This window comes from Oncorhynchus keta, chromosome 24 (genome assembly GCF_023373465.1).
Source record: "Oncorhynchus keta strain PuntledgeMale-10-30-2019 chromosome 24, Oket_V2, whole genome shotgun sequence".
In the NCBI taxonomy this organism is placed as follows: Eukaryota; Metazoa; Chordata; class Actinopteri; order Salmoniformes; family Salmonidae; genus Oncorhynchus; species Oncorhynchus keta.
Genome location: NC_068444.1, coordinates 17,336,924 through 17,351,522, shown reverse-complemented (window position 1 = coordinate 17,351,522; position 14,599 = coordinate 17,336,924). Strand labels below are relative to the sequence as shown.

The window sequence follows — 14,599 nt, the reverse complement described above, 5'->3', positions numbered from 1 at the left end:
AGGGAGGGAGGGAGGGAGGGAGGGAGGGAGGGAGGGAGGGAGGGGGAGGGAGGAGGGAGGGAGGGAGGGAGGGAGGGAGGGAGGGAGGGAGGGAGGGAGGGGGAGGGAGGGAGGGAGGGAGGGAGGGAGGGAGGGAGGGAGGGAGGGAGGGAGGGAGGGAGGGAGGGAGAGAGAAAGACAGAGAGGGAGGGAGGGAGGGAGGAGAGGAGGGAGGGAGGAGGGAGGGAGAGAAAGACAGAGGGAGGGAGGGAGGACAGAGGGAGGGAGGAGGGAGGAGAAAGACAGAGGGAGGGAGGGAGGGAGGGAGAAAGACAGAGGGAGGGAGGGAGGGAGAAAAAGACAGAGGGAGGGAGGGAGGGAGAGAAAAGACAGAGGGGAGGGAGGGAGAGAGAAAGACAGAGGGAGGGAGAGAGACAGAGGGAGGGAGGGACAGAGGGAGGGAGGGAGAGAGACAGAAGACAGAGGGAGGGAGGAGAGAAAGAGGGAGGGAGAGAGAAAGACAGAGGGAGGGAGGGAGAGAGAAAGACAGAGGGAGGGAGAGAGAAAGACAGAGGGAGGGAGAGAGAAAAGACAGAGGGGGAGGGAGGGAGAGAGAAAGACAGAGGGAGGGAGGGAGGGACAGGGAGGGAGGGGGAGGGAGAGAAAGACAGAGGGAGGGAGGAGGGAGGGAGAGAGAAAGACAGAGGGAGGGAGGGAGGGAGAGAGAAAGACAGAGGGAGGGGAGGGAGGGAGAGACAGAGGGAGGGAGAGAGAAAGACAGAGGGAGAGAGGAGGAGGGAGACAGAGGGAGGGAGGGAGAGAGAAGACAGAGGGAGGGAGGAGGGGAGGGAGGGAGGGAGAGGGAGGGGAGGGAGGGAGAGAGAGACAGAGGGAGGGAGGAGGGAGGGAGAGAGAAAGACAGAGGGAAGGAGGAGGGAGGGAGAGAGGGACAGAGGGAGGGAGGGAGAAAAGACAGAGGGGGAGGGACAGAGGGAGGGGAGGGAGAAGAAAGACAGAGGGAGGGAGGGAGGAGAAAGACAGAGGGAGGGGAGGGAGAGAAAAGACAGAGGGAGGGAGGGAGAGAGAAAGACAGAGGGAGGGAGGGAGAGAGAAAGACAGAGGGAGGGAGGAGGGAGGGAGAGAGAAAAGACAGAGGGAGGGAGGAGGGAGAGAGAAAGACAGAGGGAGGGAGGAGGGAGGGAGGAGAAAGACAGAGGGAGGGAGGAGGGAGGGAGGAAAGAGGGAGGGAGGGAGGGAGGGGGAGGGAGGGAGGACAGAGGAGGGAGGGAGGGAGGGAAAGGGGGAGGGAGGAGGGAGGGAGGGGGAGGGAGGAGGGAGGGAGAAAGACAGAGGGAGGGAGGGAGGGAGGGAGGGAGGGGAGAAAGACAGAGGGGGAGGGAGGAAGAGAAAGAGAAGAGGAGGGGAAAGAAGAGAGAGGGAGGAGGAAGAGAAGACAGAGGGAGGGAGGAGGAAGAGAAGACAGAGAGAGGGAGGAGGAAGAGAAGACAGAGGGAGGGAGGAAGAAGAGAAGACAGAGAGGGAGGAGGAAGAGAAGACAGAGAGAGGGAGGAGGAAGAGAGAAGACAGAGGGGGGAGGAAGAGAGAAGACAGAGGGAGGAGGAAGAGAGAAGACAGAGGGAGGAGGAAGAGAGAAGACAGAGGGAGGAGGAAGAGAGAAGACAGAGAGAGGGAGGAGAGAGAGAAGAGGGAGAGAAAGACAGGAGGGAGGGAAAAAGGTGAGAAGACAAGAGACAAAGTCTATAGTTAGTTAATAATGCTAATTATCTAATTAGTTAACAGGCACCACCAGTATCAATCTCTTTCATAGAGTTGTTACGAGAATTAATCTATATGCGTGTGTTACGGGTGACCTAGAGTGAGAATTCATCTATATGCGTGTGTTACGGGTGACCTAGAGTGAGAATTCATCTATATGCGTGTGTTACGGTGACCTAGAGTGAGAATTCATCTATATGCGTGTGTTACGGGTGACCTAGAGTGAGAATTCATCTATATGCGTGTGTTACGGGTGACCTAGAGTGAGAATTCATCTATATGCGTGTGTTACGGGTGACCTAGAGTGAGAATTCATCTATATGCGTGTGTTACGGGTGACCTAGAGTGAGAATTCATCTATATGCGTGTGTTACGGGTGACCTAGAGTGAGAATTCATCTATATGCGTGTGTTACAGGTGACCTAGAGTGAGAATTCATCTATATGCGTGTGTTACGGGTGACCTAGAGTGAGAATTCATCTATATGCGTGTGTTACGGGTGACCTAGAGTGAGAATTCATCTATATGCGTGTGTTACGGGTGACCTAGAGTGAAAATTAATCTATATGCGTGTGTTACGGGTGACCTAGAGTGAGAAATTAATCTATATGCGTGTGTTACGGGTGACCTAGAGTGAGAATTCATCTATATGCGTGTGTTACGGGTGACCTAGTGAGAATTCATCTATATGCGTGTGTTACGGTGACCTAGAGTGAAAATTAATCTATATGCGTGTGTTACGGGTGACCTAGAGTGAGAATTCATCTATATGCGTGTGTTACGGGTGACCTAGAGTGAGAATTCATCTATATGCGTGTGTTACGGGTGACCTAGAGTGAGAATTCATCTATATGCGTGTGTTACGGGTGACCTAGAGTGAGAATTCATCTATATGCGTGTGTTACGGGTGACCTAGAGTGAGAATTAATCTATATGCGTGTGTTACGGGTGACCTAGAGTGAGAATTCATCTATATGCGTGTGTTACGGGTGACCTAGAGTGAGAATTCATCTATATGCGTGTGTTACGGGTGACCTAGAGTGAGAATTCATCTATATGCGTGTGTTACGGGTGACCTAGAGTGAGAATTCATCTATATGCGTGTGTTACGGGTGACCTAGAGTGAGAATTCATATCATCCATATAAAGAAGCATTTCCTTTATAAGAACCTCAACTCTCTACTTCCTCTTGATACAGGTTAAATCTTGATTTGAGCAGTCAGCTCAGATGACCTAGATACGTACTAATGGCCCGAGTCCACAGCCTCTCCAGTTGTGAACCCTAGACCTACTCTTGTGGTAGTCTGACTACTGTGGCTGGCAGCATGTTAATCCCACATTCCCCCAAGACACTGTTTCATACTGACACATTTGTCATCACACACACACACACACACACGACCCCCCCTTCCCAGATCTTCAGTGAGCCACAGTCAAGAAGCAGGACCTACACCCAGTGGTCCCGATGTCAATGGGTGTACTGATCTGATACTGCAGCCACTCTGCTGCAATCTGGAAGCCCTCCAAGGGAACGACACGGCAGGCGTTCCGGACCGCCTCCCCCTGCTGCGCTCGGAACGCTGGAACACATCAGAACACAGACACAAGCACCAGGGTCGTGATCAGTACCAACAAACTGGACAGAACATTCTTTGATAATACATCATATTATTTATGTATTTGCTAAGATTGCATAAATCAAAGTTATTCAATTAAAATAGGGGTCACATTGCTTACAGTTGAAGAAGGAGTTGAAGTCTTCATCACTGTCGAAGTCATGACGGGAGTACTCACAGCTGGGACTGTCGTTCCTGGAAGGGAAACCAGTCTAGCAGGAGGAGCACGAGAACAAAGTCAGACAATTAAAGAACCTTCCCAAAGCAAGTAAAGAAACAATAGAAATAGTGGAGAAGCTCAACATTTTGTTGTAGTTGTCATTATTTATCATAGTTTGTGTGTAACTCACTGAGTCCGTTACTTGCTAATTTTTCTAATGAACATTTTGATACTTTAATGTTCACCTGCACAAAATGTTGGAGTTGTAGCCCGTCTCACCTTGACTAGGTTGGTCATGGTGGCTCTGAAGTACTTGATCATCATCTGGATGATGACAGGATCCTTGGAGAGAATCTCATGTCTGAACAGGGTTCCCCATGTGATCTGGGTGGAAGATCTTAGGAACTGGTGGGGAAATGCATACTTCAGTTCAGAGAAGAATAGATTATCAGAACAGATGAAGAAATGAAAGAAGAACCCTGTCACCGTTCAGCGCTCCAGGCCCAGAAACGACAAAGGGAGATATGGAGAAACAGTAGTATTAACTAGCTGTATGGATTTGAATCAAGAGCCTGTGGCTGGTACTTTACTGTGACAGCAGGTAACTCACCTGGCTGGTACTTTACTGTGACAGCAGGTAACTCACCTGGCTGGTACTTTACTGTGACAGCAGGTAACTCACCTGGCTGGTACTTTACTGTGACAGCAGGTAACTCACCTGGCTGGTACTTTACTGTGACAGCAGGTAACTCACCTGGCTGGTACTTTACTGAGACAGCAGGTAACTCACCTGGCTGGTACTTTGACAGCAGGTAACTCACTGTGACAGCAGGTAACTCACCTGGCTGGTACTTTACTGTGACAGCAGGTAACTCACCTGGCTGGTACTTTACTGAGACAGCAGGTAACTCACCTGGCTGGTACTTTACTGAGACAGCAGGTAACTCACCTGGCTGGTACTTTACTGTGACAGCAGGTAACTCACCTGGCTGGTACTTTACTGTGACAGCACCTGGCTGGTACTTTACTGAGACAGCAGGTAACTCACCTGGCTGGTACTTTACTGTGACAGCAGGTAACTCACCTGGCTGGTACTTTACTGAGACAGCAGGTAACTCACCTGGCTGGTACTTTACTGTGACAGCAGGTAACTCACCTGGCTGGTACTTTACTGAGACAGCAGGTAACTCACCTGGCTGGTACTTTACTGTGACAGCAGGTAACTCACCTGGCTGGTACTTTACTGTGACAGCAGGTAACTCACCTGGCTGGTACTTTACTGTGACAGCAGGTAACTCACCTGGCTGGTACTTTACTGTGACAGCAGGTAACTCACCTGGCTGGTACTTTACTGTGACAGCAGGTAACTCACCTGGCTGGTACTTTACTGTGACAGCAGGTAACTCACCTGGCTGGTACTTTACTGTGACAGCAGGTAACTCACCTGGCTGGTACTTTACTGAGACAGCAGGTAACTCACCTGGCTGGTACTTTACTGAGACAGCAGGTAACTCACCTGGCTGGTACTTTACTGTGACAGCAGGTAACTCACCTGGCTGGTACTTTACTGTGACAGCAGGTAACTCACCTGGCTGGTACTTTACTGAGACAGCAGGTAACTCACCTGGCTGGTACTTTACTGAGACAGCAGGTAACTCACCTGGCTGGAACTTTAGTGTGACAGGGTAACTCACCTGGCTGGTACTTTACTGTGACAGCAGGTAACTCACCTGGCTGGTACTTTACTGTGACAGCAGGTAACTCACCTGGGTGGTACTTTGGCTGGTACTTTACTGTGACAGAACTCAGCACTGTGACAGCAGGTAACTCACCTGGCTGGTACTTTACTGTGACAGCAGGTAACTCACCTGGCTGGTACTTTACTGTGACAGCAGGTAACTCACCTGGCTGGTACTTTACTGTGACAGCAGGTAACTCACCTGGCTGGTACTTTACTGTGACAGCAGGTAACTCACCTGGCTGGTACTTTACTGTGACAGCAGGTAACTCACCTGGCTGGTACTTTACTGTGACAGCAGGTAACTCACCTGGCTGGTACTTTACTGTGACAGCAGGTAACTCACCTGGCTGGTACTTTACTGTGACAGCAGGTAACTCACCTGGCTGGTACTTTACTGTGACAGCAGGTAACTCACCTGGCTGGTACTTTACTGTGACAGCAGGTAACTCACCTGGCTGGTACTTTACTGTGACAGCAGGTAACTCACCTGGCTGGTACTTTACTGTGACAGCAGGTAACTCACCTGGCTGGTACTTTACTGTGACAGCAGGTAACTCACCTGGCTGGTACTTTACTGAGACAGCAGGTAACTCACCTGGCTGGTACTTTACTGTGACAGCAGGTAACTCACCTGGCTGGTACTTTACTGTGACAGCAGGTAACTCACCTGGCTGGTACTTTACTGTGACAGCAGGTAACTCACCTGGCTGGTACTTTACTGTGACAGCAGGTAACTCACCTGGCTGGTACTTTACTGACTTTACTGTGACAGCAGGTAACTCACCTGGCTGGTACTTTACTGAGACAGCAGGTAACTCACCTGGCTGGTACTTTACTGTGACAGCAGGTAACTCACCTGGCTGGTACTTTACTGTGACAGCACCTCACCTGGCTAACTCACCTGGCTGGTACTTTACTGTGACAGCAGGTAACTCACCTGGCTGGTACTTTACTGTGACAGCAGGTAACTCACCTGGCTGGTACTTTACTGAGACAGCAGGTAACTCACCTGGCTGGTACTTTACTGTGACAGCAGGTAACTCACCTGGCTGGTACTTTACTGAGACAGCAGGTAACTCACCTGGCTGGTACTTTACTGAGACAGCAGGTAACTCACCTGGCTGGTACTTTACTGTGACAGCAGGTAACTCACCTGGCTGGTACTTTACTGAGACAGCAGGTAACTCACCTGGCTGGTACTTTACTGTGACAGCAGGTAACTCACCTGGCTGGTACTTTACTGTGACAGCAGGTAACTCACCTGGCTGGTACTTTACTGTGACAGCAGGTAACTCACCTGGCTGGTACTTTACTGTGACAGCAGGTAACTCACCTGGCTGGTACTTTACTGTGACAGCAGGTAACTCACCTGGCTGGTACTTTACTGAGACAGCAGGTAACTCACCTGGCTGGTACTTTACTGTGACAGCAGGTAACTCACCTGGCTGGTACTTTACTGAGACAGCAGGTAACTCACCTGGCTGGTACTTTACTGTGACAGCAGGTAACTCACCTGGCTGGTACTTTACTGAGACAGCAGGTAACTCACCTGGCTTGGGTGAGTGGTGAAGGCCAGGAATGCTTCTGTGTACTTGCTGAGGTTTGCAGGTACATCTACCTCCACACCTGAACCCTGCATTAGAAACACATAAGACAAAAGGACAGAACCATCAAGTACTATAAAGAAAATACATAAAACAATATAGTAAATATATGATCGTAATCAAAGACAGTGCAGACAAACTCACCACTAAGAAGCAGAGTTGGCTGCCAAGGGAACACAGGACCTGACAAAGCCTCTTCAGGAAGATGTAGTGTCTCTCCACCACTGGCCTGGGGGAAGGGGGGGGGGAATAACAGGCCGTATGAGCTCCAATGCTAATGCTTAATATGAACCGTGTTCTAGAGCAAAAAAACATAAGACTGCTGGGCAGGAGCTGACGTGGAACACCAACATGTGTAGGCTACTCACTGTGTCGGAGAGGATGTGTTGTATGTTGCTGCTCCATCTGCAGACCTGTAGCCACAAACCAATGAGAATGAGATGCCTGAACGAGCTAGAAACGCTTCTGTGTAAAGCCTTAAGGCTGATGAGGGGAATGGTACTCACTGTGCTGCAGACAGGATGTAGTGCATGGCGACATCATCAAACAGCACCATGAGCGGTTTCCTGTCATCCAGCTTCCCCTGTGGACACACCAGGCACATTTATTTGTATTTTTATTTCACCTTTATTTAACCAGGTAGGCCAGTTGAGAACACCTTTATTTAACCAGGTAGGCCAGTTGAGAACACCTTTATTTAACCAGGTAGGCCAGTTGAGAACACCTTTATTTAACCAGGTAGGCCAGTTGAGAACACCTTTATTTAACCAGGTAGGCCAGTTGAGAACACCTTTATTTAACCAGGTAGGCCAGTTGAGAACAAGTTGTCATTTACAACTGTGACCTGGCCCGGATAAAGCAAAGCAGTGCGACAAAAACAACAACACAGAGTTACATGGGATAAACAAGTGTACAGTCAATAACACAATAGAAAAAAATAGTCTATATACAGTGTGTGCAAATGGCGTGAGGAGGTAAGGCAATAAATAGGCCATAGTAGCGAAGTAATTACAATTTAGCAGATTAACACTGGAGTGACAAATGTGCAGATGATGATGTGCAAGTAGAAATACTGGTGTGCAAAAGAGAAGTAAATAAACAAAAACAATATGGGGATGAGGTAGGTAGATTGGATGGGCTATTTACAGATGGACGATGTACAGCTGCAACAATTGGTTAGCTGCTCTGATAGCTGATGTTTAAAGTTAGTGAGGGAAATATAAGTCTCCAGCTTAAGTGATTTTTGCAATTCGTTCCAGTCATTGGCAGCAGAGAACTGGAAGAAACGGCAGCCAAAGGAGGTGTTTGCTTTGGGGATGATCAGTGAGATACACCTGCTGGAGCGCGTGCTACGGGTGGGTGTTGTTATCATGACCAGTGAGCGGAGATAAGGCAGAGCTTTACCTAGCATGGACTTGTAGATGACCTGGAGCCAGTGGGTCTGGTGATGAATATGAAGCGAGGGCCAGCCGACTAGAGCATACAGGTCGCAGTGGTGGGTGGTATATGGGGCTTTGGTGACAAAACGGATGGCACTGTGATAGACTACATCCAATTTGCTGAGTAGAGGGTTGGAGACTATTTTGTAAATGACATCGCCGAAGTCGAGGATCGGTAGGATGGTCAGTTTTAAGAGGGTATGTTTGGCAGCATGAGTGAAGGAGGCTTTGTTGCGAAATAGGAAGCCGATTCTAGATTTAATATGAGTTTACAGTCTAGCCAGACACCTAGGTATTTGTAGTTGTCCACATATTCTGAGTCAGAACCGTCTAGAGTAGTGATGCTGGGTGGGCGGGTGCGGGCAGCGAACGGTTGAAAAGCATGCATTTGGTTTTACTAGCGTTTAAGAGCAGTTGGAGGCCACGGAAGGAGTGTTGTATAGTGTTGAATCTAGTTTGGAGGTTTGTTAACAGTGTCCAAAGAAGGGCCAGATGTATACAGAATGGTGTCGTCTGTGTAGAGGTGGATCAAAGAATCACCTGCAGCAAGAGTGACATCATTGATATATACAGAGAAGAGTCAGCCCGAGAATTGAACCCTGTGGTAACCCCATAGGTCCGGACAATAGGCCCTCCGATTTGACACACTGAACTGTATCAGCTTAGTAGTTGGTGAAACAAGCGAGGCAGTCATTTGAGAAACCAAGGCTGTTGAGTCTGCCGATAAGAATGCGGTGATTGACAGAGTGGGAAGCCTTGGCCAGGTCGATGAAGACTGGTGCACAGTACTGTCTTTAAGACGTTAAGATGACACAGCAGTTTTCACAGCCCTATGACGTACCTGACTAGTACTGGCCATTCAGTAGCTGTAGACCTCCATTTCACATTCCAACAAATATAAATATATATATATTTTATTTTTTTATTTTATTTAACTAGGCAAGTCATTTAAGAACAAATTCGTATTTACCTTGACGGCCTACAACGGTTAAACCTGGTCCTGTCCTAGAAAGGGGTGTGCCTGCAGTAAGGGGAGTGTCTGGACATAAAGGGCCCTGTCAGGTCCTTACAAACCCTGTCTGCTGTAAGGGGAGTGTCTAGTAATGTGTAGTAACCTTGCGGCTGATGGCGATGAGCAGGCACTCGGCAGCCTCCAGCTGCAGCTCTGTCTCACTGAGCAGCAGACATAGCATCTCCAGCAGGCGACAGTTGTCATTGGTGAGGTGGGCCAGGGCCACCCAGTCTATGTAGCCTGCCAGGGTGCTCAGAGCAGCCACACCTACACGACAGTGGGCCTTGGCCTAACCGGGGGCAGGAAACAGAGGGAGGGAAGAGGAAGGAGTAGGGAGGGGAGAGATGGGAGAGAGGGGGCAGAACAGAGAGAGGGAAGAGGAAGGAGTAGGGAGGGGAGAGATGGGAGAGAGGGGGCAGAACAGAGAGAGGGAAGAGGAAGGAGTAGGGAGGGGAGAGATGGGAGAGAGGGGGCAGAACAGAGAGAGGGAAGAGGAAGGAGTAGGGAGGGGAGAGATGGGAGAGAGGGGGCAGCACAGAGAGAGGGAAGAGGAAGGAGTAGGGAGGGGAGAGATGGGAGAGAGGGGGCAGAACAGAGAGAGGGAAGAGGAAGGAGTAGGGAGGGGAGAGATGGGAGAGAGGGGGTAGAACAGAGAAGTCTCTTTAGCTGGGTGTCTAACTGTAAATATAATACATTAGAATATATATTGTAGTGCATCTAAAACACTCCTTCCTACCTGCAATTCTTGGCCTGGTATTTTTTTCTGGAAGAGATACAAAAAGGTAGAACATATCAGTAAAAGGTGAAAAATACTGCCGCAAAATAATCTACACCATGAGACAGACAGACTGTTTACCAGTTTGCGGTACTCGTCAACGTGGTGCTGCAGGATGGTGAGCAGGAAGCTAAAGATGCTCTCCATGTTCTGGGTGAGGGTCTGCTGGATGTCCCTGCGGCGCTGGGCGGGCAGCGTCTGGAAGGTGATCACGTCCTCCGCCAGCCGCAGCAGGATCATCATCACCAGCTCTGTCTGGGCCTCCTGGGGGCAGGAAGGAATGAGGGAGGGAGAGGGAGTTGACATTATCCTGATCACAACAACTTAATTTGTATACTGGAATGTACTTTCCAATTGAATTCATTGATGTTTTGAGCCCTAAAAGTTGTCTCGGGGGGGGCTTGGCACTCCGCCAACATAACAACCTAGGGGAAACACTAAAATGGAAAGTGCTGACTCACCCCTATGCTGGTCAGTGTCTCCATCTCCTTGAGCATGTCAGGCCAGTGCTGAGGCCATTCTCTCTTGATCATCTCCACTATGATCCGTGCGAGAACGTCCTTGATGTGACTCTCCTCCTCCAGGATAGGATATGTGCCCTGCAGAGCGAGGCAGTGTGCCAGTCAGGGAACGGACTAGTGTCAGCATATTAATTCATGTACACAGATCACGCAACAATGCGGAATTTGTTGGTTTATTTCAACTTTTTTATTTTTTTTACTATATTTGCTGTTCTGTGGACAGACCACCATTAATTCCCTTCATCATCTTGTCTGCCACATACCTTTTCTAGAAAAATAGAGAAATTGGGTGTTTATCACCCAGACAGACTTACAGATGACAACAGCCCCATGGCACAGTTCTTCAGCTGGACTTTCTCCTGCTGTGGCATGTTGTTCCATCTGAACCTGTTCTCAACATGAAGAAAAACAAGGTTTTTGGGGAACACATTGGCAGCACGTGTCCAGGCCACATGTGTAGGGGAATATCTTGATGACAATGATGGAGTGGCTGGTAGTCTAGCGGTTAAGGGCATTGGGCCAGTAACCGAAAGGGCGCTGGTTCAAATCCCTGAGCTGACTAGAAAAAGAATATGTTGATGTGCCCTTGAGCAAGGCACTTATCCAGAGCGACTTACAGGAGCAATGAGGGTTAAGAGTGTCTCCTAAATGACTAAAATGTAAATGTGCAGAACTGAATCATAATGACAAATATACTCATGAACTCACTTGATGACGTGCTCCAGTATCTGTAGACCAAAGTGCCTCACCACTGCTGTTTGGGCTTTATCTGCTAACTTTAGCCCACATGGAACACAGAATGGACACTTCTCTTTGAATTCCTCACAAAACTGAAGAGAAAGAGAGACACGATGGACAAGTTAATGCACTCACTCAATTAGCTACCTTGCGGTAGTCAGCTAGAACAAACTCATTCACATTGATTTTATCAGTCATAGTTATCAGTATAATGTATGGAGCCTTACAAAGAAGTGCCTCAGGAGGAGTCAAAGATTGCCAGCAGCTACAGTAGCAATCAAAACACTGAATAACTCAAGTATATTCAACGCAATCAATATATCTAGGCTAAATTCTGGGCATAGGTGATCATGCATTCAGTTTGAGTGCCTCAGGCATCAGTAATGGTTCTGCACAGATATCTAGGTTGCTACCGGTGTGCAATGAATGAAATCTGCAACTTGCAACGTGATGGGAATGGCATGTTAGCCATCTGACGTTAGCTAGCTAGTTAGCTAAATGATTAGCAAGCTACGCCCATTGATTAATCCATGCAATAAACATGGTAAAAATGCCACGAACGACGTCTATAATGCTAAGTCATAACTAGCTAGCTATGTATTTATGTAACACAGCCCATCCTCATTCAAGTAATTACATCACATCTGGGAAAGCTAGCTAGCTAGCTGGCGCCTTACTGGCTAACGTTAGCTAACTAGCATCTAGCCATCGAGATACCTTTAGGGCCTCCAGACGATATATTTGACTAGATTCCGCGTCCATCATCACGTTAACAGCTTTGATGAGGTGATCACACATTTCAGACACTGGTTCACCCATGACTTTGAGTAGCGTCTTCAGAAAGTGAGATAAATGCTAACGGTACTTCACTTTGCAAAACACCTGCAGAATGGGTCAACTGAACGCGCTTCAATAATTCACAGCATGTCCACATGCACAACGTGCTGCGCATGAACGTTCCACAAAATAGGTGTGGAATTTTGGGACTTGTAGTTTTCTCGGTTCAAGGTTGGATTCCAGAGCACAGAGTGATAATTGTCACTACGTGTGATGAAACATACACATGCAAATACTTAATTTCATTGAAATAATTGTGTCAGCACCAAGACAATGCCTTAATTTGGTATTTTGAATTGTGACTTTTAGGCCAGCCTCCATTCCTGCCAGCCTTCCTTCCTTAATCTGGCAGAGGCACAGGTATCAAATCACATTTTATTTGTCACGTGCTGAATTTAACAGGTGAAATGCTTACTTACAAGCTCTTAACCAACAATGCAGTTCAAGAACTAGAACTAAGAAAATATTTACTAAATAAACTACAGTTTTAAAAAAAAGTTTTAAAAAGTAATTGACTGTTTGTTTCATTTGATCTTCCACACCACGTCAGGCTATATAGGCCTACACCATTCAGTTATTTTAAACTGCCATGTACAACTGCTCTTAGTATGTGTATTATATTTCAACCAGGAGTTCCCAAACTTTTTTGATACATGACCCCAAAATGTTTCATGACCCCACCATGTAAAAAAACAGCCAATGTTTCGTTTTTATTTGGGTTCCTGACAAGTCTATTACAAATCAGTCTGACAGTACTTTCAAAGTATTTCAATCTGATGGAAGTGTAGTTTGAAGTGACCAAAATGCATCCGAAAGGTCCTCAGGCAATAATTGCGCATGTGTAGAAAAACTCATCTGTGTAGAAAATATCAGCATTGCTTTCAATTATGATGTTATTGCATTCAAAAGTTAGGGTCACATGTCACAACCGCATATCGTAACCATGGTAAAGCAGATTTTTTTGTCTCTCAAGAGTTTCTCTTGTGAGTTTCTCTTCAAGTCAGACCCCTAGTTTGGGAAACACTGAAATAGAATAGTAAACAAGTATTTTTGCATCATACCCGTCGTATACAGTACCAGTCAAAAGTCGACACACCTACTCATTCAAGAGTTATTCTTTATTTTTACTATTTAATACATTGTAGAATAATAGTGACGATATTAAAACTAAGAAATAACACATGGAATCATGTAGTAACCAAAAGTGTAAAACAAATGAAAATATATTTTATATTTTATATTCTTCAAAGTAGCCACCCTTTGACTTTATGACAGCTTTGCACACACTTGGAATTCTCTCAACCAGCTTCGTGAAGTAGTCACCTGGAATGCAGGTAAATTAGCAGGTGTGCATTGTTAAAAGTTAATTTGTGGAATTTCTTTCCTTCTTAATGTGTTTGAGACAATCAGTTGTGTTGTGACAAGATATATTTGGTATACAGAAGATGGTCTTTTACCAAATAGGGCTAAGTCCATATGATGGCAAGAACAGATCAAACAAGCAAAGAGAAATGACAGTCCATCGATACTTTTAGACATGAAGGTCAATCAATCTGGAAAATTTCAAGAACCTATAAAAGTGATGATGAAACTGGCTCACATGAAAGGAAGACCCAGAGTTACCTCTGCTGCAGAGGATACATTTATTAGAGCTAACTGCACCTCAGATTGCAGCCCAAATAGATGCTTCACAGAGTTCAAATAACAGACACATCTCAACGTCAATTGTTCCATACGGAATTCTAATCTTTGTCTATGATGAGATCAGAAAGCTGGGGGTCAGAAGACATCCAGGAAGTTGGTGGGACCAGGAGCTGTATTATTGAGTGAAGCGTTCATGGTCAAATTGTGGCAAAGAAACCACTACTAAAGGACATCAATAATAAGAAGAGACTTGCTTAGGCCAAGAAACACAAGCAATGGACATTCAACTGGTGGATATCTGTCATTTGGTCTGATAAGTCCAACCGCCGTGAGACACAGAGTAGGTGAATGGATGACGTCCGCATATATGATTCCCACTGTGAAGCATGGAGGAGAAGGTGTGATGGTTTGGGGGTGCTTTACTGGTGACACTGTCTGTGATTTAATTACAATTCAAGGCAAACTTAACCAGTATGGCTACCACAGCATTCTGCAGCGATACGCCATCCCATCTGGTTTGCGCTTAATGGGACTATCATTTGTATTTCAACAGAACAATGATGCAACACACACATCCAGGCTAAATAAGGGCAATTTGACCAAGAAGGAGAGTGATGGAGTGCGGCAATCAGATGACCTGGGCTCCATAATCAGAGTAATCAGAGTAGGACCGCAGATTGAAAGAAAAGCAGCCAACAAGTGCTCAGCATATGTGGGAACTCCGTTCGATACTTTTGAAAATAAACATTCCTCATTA

The 14,599-nt window shown here is 47.0% G+C and overlaps 1 protein-coding gene and 2 long non-coding RNA genes across 8 annotated transcripts in view; all 3 read right to left on the bottom strand.

The window, feature by feature from the left end:
- The window catches only part of LOC118379829 (exportin-5-like), a 38,377-nt gene extending 25,862 nt beyond the window's left edge, over nt 1-12,515 (bottom strand). Inside the window, exons 1-14 of the mRNA XM_052477900.1 lie at nt 12,079-12,515; nt 11,332-11,453; nt 10,938-11,010; nt 10,564-10,701; nt 10,184-10,366; nt 10,064-10,090; nt 9,431-9,616; nt 7,383-7,459; nt 7,245-7,289; nt 7,021-7,105; nt 6,822-6,905; nt 3,811-3,936; nt 3,493-3,583; nt 3,207-3,335 (exon numbers count right to left, since the gene is read on the bottom strand). Coding sequence (XP_052333860.1) covers nt 3,207-3,335; nt 3,493-3,583; nt 3,811-3,936; nt 6,822-6,905; nt 7,021-7,105; nt 7,245-7,289; nt 7,383-7,459; nt 9,431-9,616; nt 10,064-10,090; nt 10,184-10,366; nt 10,564-10,701; nt 10,938-11,010; nt 11,332-11,453; nt 12,079-12,180 — 1,468 coding nt within the window. The 5' untranslated portion in view covers nt 12,181-12,515. The remainder of the gene's footprint in view (nt 1-3,206; nt 3,336-3,492; nt 3,584-3,810; nt 3,937-6,821; nt 6,906-7,020; nt 7,106-7,244; nt 7,290-7,382; nt 7,460-9,430; nt 9,617-10,063; nt 10,091-10,183; nt 10,367-10,563; nt 10,702-10,937; nt 11,011-11,331; nt 11,454-12,078) is intronic.
- On the bottom strand, nt 1,605-3,148 carry LOC127911397 (uncharacterized). 6 transcript variants are annotated; one of them, XR_008078195.1, is made up of 5 exons: nt 2,709-3,148; nt 2,504-2,667; nt 2,384-2,424; nt 1,932-2,300; nt 1,605-1,891 (listed from the first exon to the last, which is right to left on the bottom strand). It is a non-coding gene; the product is annotated as an uncharacterized LOC127911397 (long non-coding RNA). The 6 variants fall into 6 exon arrangements; XR_008078193.1 differs by lacking the exon at nt 2,384-2,424 and having other exon boundaries at nt 1,932-2,136; nt 2,178-2,300; XR_008078192.1 differs by lacking the exon at nt 2,384-2,424.
- LOC127911398 (uncharacterized) lies at nt 4,159-6,658 on the bottom strand. Its single transcript, XR_008078198.1, has 6 exons — nt 6,642-6,658; nt 6,318-6,389; nt 5,120-5,191; nt 4,940-5,083; nt 4,373-4,516; nt 4,159-4,285 (listed from the first exon to the last, which is right to left on the bottom strand). It is a non-coding gene; the product is annotated as an uncharacterized LOC127911398 (long non-coding RNA).
- Nucleotides 12,516-14,599: the final 2,084 nt, after the last annotated feature.